The sequence below is a fragment of the Sceloporus occidentalis genome, unplaced genomic scaffold (genome assembly GCF_023333645.1).
Source record: "Sceloporus occidentalis isolate IW3139 unplaced genomic scaffold, rSceOcc1.0.p SCAF_88, whole genome shotgun sequence".
NCBI lineage: Eukaryota > Metazoa > Chordata > Lepidosauria > Squamata > Phrynosomatidae > Sceloporus > Sceloporus occidentalis.
Window position 1 is genome coordinate 1785324 of NW_028317068.1, and position 13567 is coordinate 1798890.

Sequence of the window (13567 nt, forward strand, 5' to 3'; positions counted from 1 at the left end):
TCACTGATTTTTTTTTCTGTACCCCTCTATTGATCAGTGATCAGTTTCATCCAGGGAGTTAGTTTTTCCTCCTCCAATCTTCATCCTACTCAGCATTACCAATAGGGTGGTTGGTGGTGCTATCCAGAAATACAAGAAAAGGGATTGACTGTGCAATGCTGATGCACTGAGTCACAGGCAGACCGTAAGACATCAGGGGATTCCCCTTGCAGACTCTGTACTCGCAGCGTAGGCAAACTCTTCTTTGGTGCTTTAGGTGCTGAGCTCAGGATGCAAATCTGCAGAGGACGACTGCTGGGGATCTCAGTGGCTGTAGCGCATGGGATCTTCTCTGGCTCTCTAAACATATTACTGAAGTTTCTTATTAGTAGGTACCAATTCTCCTTCCTGACTCTGGTGCAATGTATGACCAGTTCCATTGCAGCAATTACCTTAGAAGTGCTAAGACGCTGGGGGAAGATCTCAGTCCCACCATATGGGTTGAGCTTGGCTCGGATGTTTATTGGGGTGACAATACTTTCCACCCTACAGTCCAGTCTGACCTTGTGGTCCTTAAGGGGTCTCAGCCTGCCTATGTACGTGGTCTTCAAGCGATGCCTGCCCTTGGTAACCCTGCTGATTGGAGTGCTGGTCCTGAGGAACGGGTTACCTTCCATAGGGGTCCTGGTAGCTGTATTCATCACCACTTGCGGTGCTGCATTGGCAGGTAAGTCACCAATGGCCACTATGGTGAGCTTCAATCTTTTACATGAAGTTACAAGAATAAATGGAGTAGTTGTGCCCTGGTTTACTATGACAGAGATGTTACTTCAACAAGTATTTCATGTGTCACCTGCCCTTATAATGTCATTTTTAGACTATGTAGGAGTTGTCCAAGCCTCAGGTGGTTTGCATGGTGATCATCAGATGACAGCGCTAAAAGCAATCCCAGAAGCCCTATTTGGCAGAGTTACAATAAAGCACTTGGAAGGAGTTAGACAATGCAGTAGTATTAACTGAACGTGTATACCGGGGAAGGGAAAAGGAGGGCATGTTATCTGCTTCTCAGCAATCTCGACTTTAGACTCTTTGTAGCAGACTTTAGGAACTTCTCTTGAGGTCATGATCTTCATAAAATGATGCAGTCTGTCAAAGCTTGTCGATCATTGATCAATTGATTGGCAGCGAGAGAGCACCAGCAAGAGATTTCCCCAGGATGTGGGGAATATTCATTAATAAGGAAATCTAATTTTCTCTCTGTAACGTAAAACACTCCTGAATCTGATATGCCTAGGATGTGGATCAATCCGTTTTTTAACCACGTTTAATGAAATATGTATTCGAAGTGGATACCATTATTTGATAAACACATAAAAAAGATGAAAAAATACCAGTTTGGGACCCTTTTATCTACAAACTGTATCAATCAAGTATGGGTTACAAAATGTGCTACACTTGATCTTCTGCCATAACACTTTAATAATTATGTCTGTTTAATTTAAGGCAAATTTGAGGCTTGGAAATTATATTCTAGTCACTACCCCCTAAAGGTGTGCAGTATTTGTTCACATGATACATAAATCATTGAAAGGCACAAGTGCTTACTGATGCAAATTAAATTGGTTATAATTTAATCATGATAAAGCCCAGCATCGTATGCATCCATGTTTTAGATAACATTTGCATTATGAGTGAATGGGATGTTGGAATATAATTAACAAGAGTTTATTAATTTTCCAAAATTGTGGAATAACATAAAAAAAAGAATTTCATTATGTTATCTTTAAAATAATTTAAAAAATATAAGAAAAAACAAACATGTAGTACAAACTCTTTTAGTTATTTAGTAAATAATAGACAGATTTACATTTACTTTCAGATTTCAAGCTGGCTTAGTATGTGCAGCAGAACTTAACTGTGTGAGACTCACATTTCTGTAAACATTGTCTGGGGACCTAAATGACCCCAGTGAAGTTGTAAAACAGGGGGTCACAAACAATCTGAAATGAATGGTTTTGCTAGTCATATATAACACCATGTGGTCCAGAATTGCATTAAATGCATCAATAGTTTATTGTTTTTTTATTATTGATCTTGACTGAATGCACAAGACACGGTGTGTCAATAAAAAATAAGTTACCTACACCTTTCCCAGAGAACTATGATACGTTATTAGTATCTTTGAGATATACCGTTTTATATATATATATATATATATATATATATATATATATATATATATATATATATATATATATATATATATATATATATATATATATATATATATATATATATATATATATACAAAATAGCAATTTATAGTTGTTACAAGAGATAAGAGCAGAGAAACAACTAGTTGCTTCCTGAGTTAAAGTCTGGGTTATAAATTTGGTTTTCAGTATGGGAAGGCAAAGGGTAATCTCACAAACCATGGCAGCTGATGTAAAGTGGTATCCTCTGGACAATATACTACCTCCAAGGTGTCTTAGTGTTTGCAATGCAAAATAAAATCAAACTCAATTTTAATGGTTAAAATTTACCTAAAATATGTTTTGAAGAAGATATTTATTTCAAAATATGTTGAAAATAAAGAATTGAATGTGAATTCCCATTATAGTATCCAGAGGTATGTTTAAATACCATTACATAAAAGAGTTAATTCAGTTTTAAATATTTGTTAAGTTGTATAGTTTATTTTGCATGACAGCTAATAAGCTCCACATTGTTGGTAAACTATATACTGTACAGATAAAAATAAAACAACTACGGTTGCTGGAACAGATTGACTGGCCCTGTGTATAGTTAAATAAGTAAGATTTTTTCAACATCTCCTCACTAATTTAAATATGCATAACACAGGGCTAGCTTAGATCTTTTTGCTATGGACAGAGATGGACTGGCCTACCATTAACAAAAGGGGCCAGCTGAGCAGCACTGAGGCCACTCCGATGTCTTACTTTCCCTAGGTGAGAAAAGAGAGATTCTCACACAGTGTGCGAATCCCACAGCAGTAAGTTGCGGGCCAGAATTAGGCGGTTGTCTGCCAACATAGACATCAAGATGGCCCAGTATTGCTCAGATGACCCCTGGACCAGAAAAAAACCTGCAGGTGAGGTAAGGGGGTGAAGGAAGCTGAATGGGTGAATGAATGAGCAAATGAGTTAATGAATGAATTAATGTATAAGTAGAAGCACAAATGGCACAGGCAGGCTGTTAAGGGGCAGAGGTTCCACAGACAGGCTGTTTAGCGGCAGAGATGTCACAGGCAGGCTCTTTGGCACACATACAAGCTGTTTTGTGACAAAGATGACACAGACAAGCTGCTTGGGGGCATAGTCAAGCTGCTTGGGTACAAAGATGGCAAATACATGTTTGGCCGAACAGATGGCACATACAAGGTGGTGGCAAAGGTGGCACTGCGGTACATGTTGTTTGTGATGGTGGAAATGCCCCAGTGCAATTTTCACACAGGAGTCTTGTGGTTTCGCCCCTGGTGTGGTGTGTTGGCACATAAGCTTAAGCGCACAATGAAGTATATGGGCTGGTGTACAAACATTCCCAGTCCGCCCCTGGTTGTAGAAACCTGTCAGTGGTCCTTTTTAATGGACAGTGAAGTAATGGGATTTAAACCACAACTATTTTGCCAGCTCTCCCTTTTGTAAATTAACCAACCATTTTAAAGGCTGCTACATTTACATACCAAGACCCAAATAGAAACAAGGAGCTGGTAAATGGAGGGAAACTAATACTACATTTTTGTGTACCTTTCCAAATGGTGTTTAGTGATATATATATTGATTATATTGGGGGTTTTTTCTCCTTATTTCCATAATAACCCAAATGAAACTTTATTGAACCAATGGTATGATGAATTCATGACCCACTGGCATACATATTAGAATGGGGAAGAGGCAAAGGATGAGTTAGAAGTATATATATGAGAGAAAGAGACAGAAGGCTCAGAAAAGGATAAGCTATAAAAAATATAAAGAGAGACCTAAGCTCAGATATATAGAAGGATACAATAGTGTGATCGTACAGTATAGAAGGAAGTAATGAGAGCAAAGTAGGAGGAAGAACAACAGACTAAAAGTACAGGAAAAAGTATTGAGTATGGGAAGGTCAAGGGTAGCTGACAGCATAGTTAAGACCTGGTGATGAGCTTACATAATGGTCAGATATATTTTTCTTTTTCCATTTTTATTTAAAATACAATTCAGTTTCAGTTCAGACAAAAATCGAAGGGCATTTTACAATTTTGATAAATATGATACTTGATAAGACAACTCTCTGACCCCAAGGTTTGGAAGAGATTTTTAACTAGAGTGGGGGGAGGGTGAAGTTAACATTAAAGGGGTAGCTAGAGGAGGGTCAAGGCAGGGCTTAACTTTGGGAAGTTGAGAAAGGAATGGTGGGATCAGTTTAGATAAAGAAAAAGCTAAACCGGAACATGTTGTGACACATAGGTTAAAAAATAGCTTGGTGGTGATATGTACAAATGCTCATAGTTTAAGAAATAAGATCCCTGCACTTACTGCATTAGTGACAAGTGATGGGGATTTAGTTGCGATTACAGAGACCTGGTACAATGAACAAAATGACTGGGATTTGCCATACCAGGATACATTTTATATAGAAAGGATAGAGATGGCAGAAAGGTGGGAGGTTGCCAATTATGTAACAAAGCGGTTGTTCCCATTCGTATGATCTATAGACCCCCTGGACAAGCAGAGGAGCGTGTCTATCTACTACTTAAAGAAATGACTAACATGTCAATGAAAGGTGAGGTTATCATTATGGGAGACTTTAGTCTCCCTGATGTAGACTGGAAAAAACCAAACAGCTGGGTCATCAGGAGTAGAGACATTCTAAATTCCTTACAGGGACTGTGTCTAAAGCAGTTGGTAGAGAAGCCAACAAGGATAGAAGTTGTGCTGGATTTACTATTTATAAATGGAGACTTGACTTCAGATGTCACTGTAGGAGAGTGTTTGGGCTCCAGTGATCATAAATCAGTGTGGTTTAATAGTGTATTTGCTCGATTAAAAGACGACCCTGATTATAAGACGACCCCCCAAAATCTGAATATTAAAAGTTTTACCAGTAAATGTTAATTCATGTAAACTATTTTTTTAATAAAAGCTATGATTCAGAAAAAATATTTTGTTTTTATTTCCTTTTATTTTCCAACCTGCCCCCCAGTTATGTATATCTGCCCCAGAAATGCCTTATACCCCCTTTATGCCACTGTGCCCCATGATATGCCCTTTAACCCTTTAAATGCCACTGTGCCACATTATATGCCTTTTAACCCTCTATATGCCACTGTGCCCCATGATATGCCTTTTGACCCCCTATGTGCCACTCTGCCTCCAGAAATGCCTTATACCCCTATATGCCACTCTGGCATTTAGGGGGTTAAAAGGCATATAGGGAGGTATAAGGCATTTCAGGAGGCAGAGTGGCATTAAGGGGGATAAAAGGCATTTCATAGAGCACTCTGCCTACAGAAATGCCTTATGCCCCCCCATTTAACACCCCCCCTCAAACTTACCGGTGCTTTGGAAACCCCGGTGTGTAGCCGGGGCAGCGTGTAGACGTCAAAGCGATTCGCAGTGGAAGTTGTCTACGCAAATCGTGTAGACGTCTACACGCTGGCCCGTAAATTGGGGGGGTTAAATGGGGGGCATAAGACAGGAGGATCCAGGTCCCCTGCAGCGCTGCGTGGGATCTGGATCTTAGTCTCATAGTCAGACCTATTTGAGGTCTGATTATAAGAAGACCCCGATTATAAGACGAGGGGTATTTTTCAGAGCATTTGCTCTGAAAAAAAACCTTGTCTTATAATTGAGCAAATACATTATAAGGAGAGAGGTTACCATGCACCACACTAAAACCAAGGTTTTTGTTCTTAGAAATGTGGATTTTCCAAAAATGGAGAGACTGGTAGGTGAGTCTTTGATGGTCTGGACATCTTTAGATGGAGTCCAGGTGAGGTGGAGCCATTTAAGAGATGTCCTGCAAAAGGCAGCAGAACATTGCATCAGACTTGTTAGCAAAAGTAAAATAAAAAGGAAGCCACAAATATGTTGATTGAGAAGAAGTGACCTTTTTGGAAATATGAACAGACACAAAATGAAGAAGATGGAAGCAAATACAAGCCTAAGCTTAGGGAGGCAAAGCACATTAGAAAATGCTCCAAAGCACACACAGAGGAGAAAATTACAGGGTTAACAAAAAAAGAGCGATAAAGTCTTTTTTTTTTAGATATAAAGGTAAGAGAAGAAAATATAAATCAGGAATAATTAAATACAAATGAAGGGAATTATGTAAATGAGGATAAAGAGCTAGCCGATTGCTTAAGGAAATACTTCTGTTTTTACACGGGAAGGTGGTGACACTGTTGTCCCCTAGTATGTTTACTTCTACAAGCAATAGCAAGCCTCTTCCCTCCTGGTTGAGCACAGTTCATAACTTTAGGTGTTGCCACCAGGTTTGCATGTGCTGCAATTATATTCATGTGGGCAAACAATTTTTCTCCACGGTCACTAGAGTACAATTTGACCTAAAAACATATGCCAATTGCTGCACTAAAATTTTGTTTACCTTATTACCTGCACTCTCTGTCAGATTCAGTACATTGGTTGGACTGGCAGACAGTTTAAATGCAGTATGTGTGAACATTTGCATTCCTTTAAAAACCCCATTTTCAGTCCCATCACGAAGGACCAGCCAGGGGAGGCAATAAGCATGGCCTATTATGCCAACGAGAAGTTGATAGCATATCTGGGGGTATAAGGCATACCTGGGGGTATAAGGCATATCAGGGGGCAGAGTGGCATATCTGGGGTGTATAAGGCATATCTGGGGGGTAGAAGGCATATCAGGGGGCAAAGTTGCATATGTCGGGGACAGAGTGGCAAGCCTGGGGACAGATGTGCATAACTGAGGGGCAAGTTGGCAAACAAAAGGAAATAAAAACAAGAAATGCATTTTTTCCTCAATCATTGTTTTTACTGAACAAATAGTTTACATGTGAAATAATATTTACCAGTAAAACTTTTTAGGTATTAAAACCTAAATAGCTTTAAAATAGCTTTTATTATTATGTCATAGTAAAATAAGAAGGTTAGATAAATGCCATTGTGATCAATAGGTAAAAGTGTTGTGTGCAACATGTAATGTAAATGTAAATTAATGTAAATTTTAAGTTTTTTATTCTGCTGTTTGTTTCTAACACCCAGTTTGTTCATTAAATAATTTTAAATAAACAAAAAAATTGCATATTGTTTTTTATTAGATTAATCGAATAATCGAAAAACAAGAGAAAAGAGCAGTACATAGCTCATCTGACCTCATCCCAGATCATGACAATGTGGTAATGCATCAATAAATAAAACAAGGTCCACTGAGCATCGGAATAATGAGTATGCAATAGTAAACAAAACAAACATTCCAAAAGACAGAATTTAAAAAAGGTCAGAGGAAAACAAATACAAATGTATACAAAGAGAAAAAAAAATGGGAGATGTATCAATGGTAATATGCACTCTGTCCATGGAAGGAAGGGACGGAGAAAGAGTGAGGAAAGAAGGGAAAAAGAGAGAAAAACAATTAAAGCATAAACAAACTAAATATGGAAATCATAGTGGACGGACGGCTTTCAAACCCCAAGGAATACGCATACCAGGAAGCAGGAAACCAGAGGGAGTATTACAAAATGTATTAAGATAAAATTGGTCCCATCTGTCCCAGGTCGACTGAAAGACATGCGAGATGCCCAGCGCCGAATGTGCCATGCATTCATACGTACGAGTAGTGGCCACAGAATATAAAACCTCCTGTAGGAATGGAGGCACAGGGTTTCTCCACCTTCTGACAATACAACTTTTAGCTGCTAAAAGAACATGAACCAGGAGTTTATGACACGGCGAGCTCAGGTTATGAGGGAGCATATCCAGGAGGGGGACCGAGATGGAACTAACAATCGGGACTGCAAGCAAGTTGTTAATAAGCGCAAAGACTTCCTACCAGTTCGTCAACAAATTCGTCAACAAAGGACAGCCCCATCATGCATGAGCCATCGTTCCTCTTTGACCACAAAGTCTCCAGCATCAGGGAGAAGCCGATGGAAAAATCCTAGATAGCTTGATCTGTCTCAAAATGGATAGCATTTTTAGATACTCCTTTCATCGCCTCCAGGGCTGTATACCACTCCTGTACATCAAAAGAACAATTAAGCTCATTTTCCCACGCTGCCATGTAGGGAAGCTTAACATCGGATCTACAATCTAATAGTAGCAGGTGGAGATAGCTTTAGGTACTGTGGGAGCACAAAAACACAGTTTGATAATCTGAGGCGAGAAGACATCGAAGGAGCAGGTTTCCAATATTTCTGGATAATGTTGCGGAATTGTAAAAACTTTAAAAAGTCCTTATTGGGAAGGGAGTAGTCAGTCCTCAAGTCTTGAAAAGAATGAACGTGATCATGCGAAATAAGGTGGCGTATTGACTGTATACCAGCTCGCATCTAGGAGTCAATAGGGAAGTGGGGTAGGAGGGAGCGCAGAACCGTGATGGGGGCATGCTCAGATAATGTTGATGGGAAACCAAGGAGTGATCTGTATTTATCCCAAAGGGTCAGCAACAGTTTTGTGGTAGGTAAAAGACGGGGGAGGGCTGGGCGAACAAATCCCTTAATACCAAAGGACTTGCAAACATATTTTCAAGATCAACCCATGCCACCTGTGCAGAGTCTGAAAATAGCTGGAGAGCATGTGGGAGGGTAGCTGCAAGGTAATATTTCTTAATATCTGGAACCCCCAGGCCACCTAACATCCTGGGGCGCTGTAAAATCCGAATCAAGAGCCGTGCTTTTTTTTTTTAACCCCAGATGAAGGTAGACACCGTCGACTGAACTTCCCGTAGGAAGGTAGGTGATACAGGTACTGGCAGAGTTTGAAATAAATAAAGCAATTTCGTTAGAGAATTCATTTTGAAGGAGACAATTCTACCAGTCCATGACAATTCCAACTTAGACCATCTCTGGAGATCTCCCTTATTTGCCCGCCAAATGTATTGGTAATTTACTTTAGCAAGAGTGTGGATAGATTTAGTGAGTTTAATTCCTAAATATGTGAGGTAATCAGATCTCCACCCATACGGGAATGCTTTTGATAATTGCATGACCGTCTCTGCAGAGAAACCTAGGTTCAAAGCTTGAGATTGGCTCCAATTGATTTTATAGTACAAGATGTTGCCAAAATCCTCAAGAAAAGAATGTAACGTTGGTAAAGACGTCAGAGGATCTGTGAGTGGCACACAAATCCCTTGATATCCGCTTTTGACTGTACCGCTATTGCAAGGGGTTCCATTGCCAATGCAAACAATAACGGGGAGAGAGGGCAGCCTTGTCCCGTGCTGTTAGAAATATCAAAAGGCCGTGACAGAAATCCAGCAACATGAAATCCCAGTGGAGCCGATCAAAGGCCTTCTCCACATCCAAGAAGAGAAGGAGGCACGGCCGCCGTTGAAGATGTTTGCAATCCGGCGTGTGTTATCAGAGGGCTGACGGCCCTTAATGAAACCCACTTGATCATTTCGAATCAGAGTTGGCAAAAGGCAGTTCAGACGCTCCGCTAGAATCTTAGAATCAGTTGGGGTCTTCCCTGGCTTGGGTATTGTAGTGATATGCGCTTCAGCCATCTCTGAGGGAAGTGAAGAGGACTCCATTAGATGTGTATAGAGATCACAGAGATGAGGAGCTAGAACATGTTTACATTTCTGATAGTATGAAGTAGGCAAACCATCAGGACCAGGCGTCTTGTGTGCTTTGAGAGCAGATATAGTTTGAGTCACTTCTTCCACTGTGGGAGGTTTAGTAAGATGGAGCTTGGGTATGGGGAGGGACACAAGAAAGGTCTTATGGTTGTGGTGTGTGTTGATGGGATTTTAAATTTGTAGAGAGCAGCAAACGGATCCATGATGCGTTTAGGATTATATATCCTTCTGGTATCAGGCGTTTGTAAGTAATGAATCAATGAGGAGGACGAGTGGGTCCAAAGTTTTCTTGCTCATAGAGTGTCTACTTTATTACCTTTGGAGTAATAAGTCTGATGAAGCCGTCGTAAGGCCGACTCAGTTTGTTGAAGATTAATTTGAAAATTAATTGATGTCCAGTAACTGACAATGTACCTTTCCGTGCTGTGATGGTTTTAACATTGGATTAATAAAAGCTATGTTTTAGCATTGAAGACTCCAGACTCTGTTCTCCTATCTAATTGGGGATTAGCTGCAGCCCAGTTTATATACTTTGTTTAATCTCTATTTTTGTTCTACTGCCTTCTTTCTTTATCGGCTGCTCCTTCTTCTTACTTCGTCCGCTTCTCCGTGGACATTTGCAAATGTAGAAACCCATTAAAAAAAACATTATGGTTTTTTTTTTCACAATTTGGTGCAGGTTAGAAAAAAGCTGCATGTATAGGTATACACAGTTGTTGCAAATAATATTTTAATAATGTTTTACAAGACATAAGCTTTACATTATCAGTGGTAGGAGCTGGTGCTTATACACATATACTATATCATTAAGATGGGTTCTTTGAAGCAAAGTTCCCAAATCAACTTGTTCTTAAACTATTTCTATTATTAGATAACTTCAAATCATGTTAGGTTACTTTAATCGACTCCATTCTTTGTATTATTAGTTTTACACTTCATGGCTCTTATCTTTTATATTGAAGACACATGCCAGTGTTGATTTTCAGAAGATTTTCAGAGAATTAAACATCAGATAAAATTGTTAACTCAGTTTTATTACAGTCCTTAGTCCTTAATAGAAAAAAACATGACAGTAGCGCATGAATGAAAGAAGGAGCACTTAATGTGCTTTATCAAAAGCCATGGATTTTACTATGAAGGGCTCAAAAGTGAGTATAATTTTAACTGGTGTATACTTGTTATCCTTGAGCAATTTGTTGGCTGTATGTGTTGGGAGTTAGGATCCTCCCTCGATCACAGCTTGAGCACCCACTGAGAGACTTTTAAATTATAAATGAGGACTGAGCTGGCAATAATCTGATCATTCACGTTTCTTTTAAGGATATCACCATTTTTTATGTTCTGTGCACAACCTCATAGCGGATGGAACATCTGTGATCTCTGTTACAAGAGACAAGCGGAAAAAAGCCCATATGGAAGTGAACTGTAACCTTGTTCTCTGGAAAATCACCACTGATGCATACTTCATCAAATGCATTTGTGTTTACCCACTCAATACATAGGTGCAGAGCAGCTGAAAAATCTTTGAAAAATTTTCTTATAGATTTTTTTCAGTTCAACTCAGATGGTCCATCAGCAGCTTGTTGAGTTGAATGTTAAAGGCACACTCCATCCATCATATGCACTTTGATGCATATGATAACTGAGGGCTCTTATTAAATTTACGTGGTGGCCCCCTTGCAAATGCATAGGGGGATTCTGTAGAATTTCCCCATATGCATTTGCCCTTTCAATGCCTACCAGCTATTTTCTATGCAGGAGATGTGTTCTGACATGTAGTATACTTACCTGCAGCTAGCTCCAGCACTGTATCAATTAATGTTGCATGGGGTTCCCCCTTGCAAATGCGACGAAAGCAATTCCATTGATTTCAGTGTAAGCGCCTTTGTGCCGATGATTTGCTCATTCAAGTACCCAGTCAGTGGTGAGAAACATACTACAAAGGAGGCATTATGCTGCAGTCCTGGAGCTGCTGCTTCTCCCTAATGTAAATGTTTTTATTTTTTTAACTTCCAAAGAATGCTTATTAAAGTACTTGTAATGTATCTTTGTAATGCTGTTCCATTAAACAATGTAGTCACAAAAATTAGTTTGAGAGGTCAAAACCAGGACATGTATTCAAACATTAACAGTCAATTGTACAATATTTGTATTCACCGTTAAATTCCCTGATGTCTTAATTCAATAAATGTTGACTGCAACTGAGTTTGCAAAATTGTATGCATTGGAAAAGATGTCCAGACTGGCTACTGCCAACATGACTTCACACTCAACTACAACTCAAGATGACTCAATACCGTCTGACTCCTGCGGGTTAAAAGCAATTTTGTGATTCGTTAACCCACAAGTGATTGACTAGTTAGAACTGATTTGAAAACCCCCCATAAATCTCAAATAGATTAATTTAGGTCCCCAGGACTTCTCTGTTTTGTATGAAATACAGTTTTACCAAAAGGAGACTAGATTTAATTGTTGTCCTGTATACTGAACAGCTTTCACTAACATTTAAATGTATCCTTAGTATAGCATGATACAATGGACTTGTTTCACTACTTACTTTTATTAATAACGTACAATTGCTCAGATGTTGCTGCGTATTTTCAATTCAAATAGAAATTTGTTGTTACAAAGTACTTGTATTCATACAAAAACTGATCCATTGTTTTGTTTCCTTTTCTGTTCAAAACAGGAGCTGGTGATCTGAGTGGTGAGACAGTAGGATACATTACTGGAGTGTTGGCTGTGTTAGTACATGCTGCTTATCTAGTAATTATTCAGAAGACAAGTATTGATAGTGACTATGGACCTCTCACAGCCCAGTACATCATTGCTGTTACAGCCACCCCTCTGCTGATTATATTCTCTTTTGCCAGCATGGACCTCATTAATGCTTGGTCTTTCCCTGGTTGGAAGGATCCAACTATGGTATGCACATTTATTGCATGTACTCTTATTGGTTGTGCCATGAATTTTACCACACTTCACTGCACCTACATAAACTCTGCTGTCACTACCAGCTTTGTTGGTGTGGTCAAGAGCATCGCCACTATTACTGTCGGCATGCTGGCTTTCAGCGATGTCGCACCCACTTCACTTTTTATTGCAGGAGTGGTTGTCAACACTTTTGGTTCTGTAATCTATTGTGTAGCCAAATATCTTGAGACTAAAAAGCAGATCAACTATGAAGATCTGGAAAAGGAGGCTACTAAGGAAGGCAAACTAGAGAAGACTGGAGAACAACCACCATTTGTAATGGAAGAGATTTCACAGGACAACAATATTGAAAGGCAAGCAGATGAAAAACCACCTACTGTCTGTCCGACTCAAGAAATTGAGTCTGAGAATTCACTAAAGGCAGTTTTGCAATCACATGAGCCAGTAGGATCTTACCCTAATGGAGATAATAGGGGTTCTTTAAGGGATGCATATCTTGGTGTATGGAGGATGGTGAGGGGCGTAAGATTTTTGAAGAAAGATTACCTGATAGAGAATGAGGAACTGCCAAGTCCATAATTGTAAAGTGGATGTTAATTGTTGATAATGAGAGTAGCTAACTTTTTATGCTAAGAGCCGTGAAAAATAAGTATTCATGAAAATGGTCTGTCATATAAACGACATTCATTTGTAAAAGTATTTCATTTGACTTAAAATTGAATTTTCTAACTGTTATAAAGATCATTGTCTTATACATTTCATCATGAGTTTTAATCTAAGTTAATTGAAAAATATGCAACAATCAAATTTTAAACATCTTACGTACTATGAAGGAAGGAGATGCATGATCACCAAAATAATCATTTATGTA

At 39.1% G+C, this 13567-nt stretch overlaps 1 protein-coding gene across 1 annotated transcript; it reads left to right on the forward strand.

Moving 5' to 3' along the window:
* The first annotated feature begins 270 nt into the window (after positions 1 to 270).
* Positions 271 to 13275, forward strand: LOC149284791 (solute carrier family 35 member D3-like). Its single transcript, XM_089496250.1, has 2 exons — positions 271 to 706; positions 12452 to 13275. Exons 1-2 carry the CDS (start codon positions 271 to 273, stop codon positions 13273 to 13275), a joined length of 1260 nt encoding a protein of 419 aa, XP_089352376.1.
* Positions 13276 to 13567: the final 292 nt, after the last annotated feature.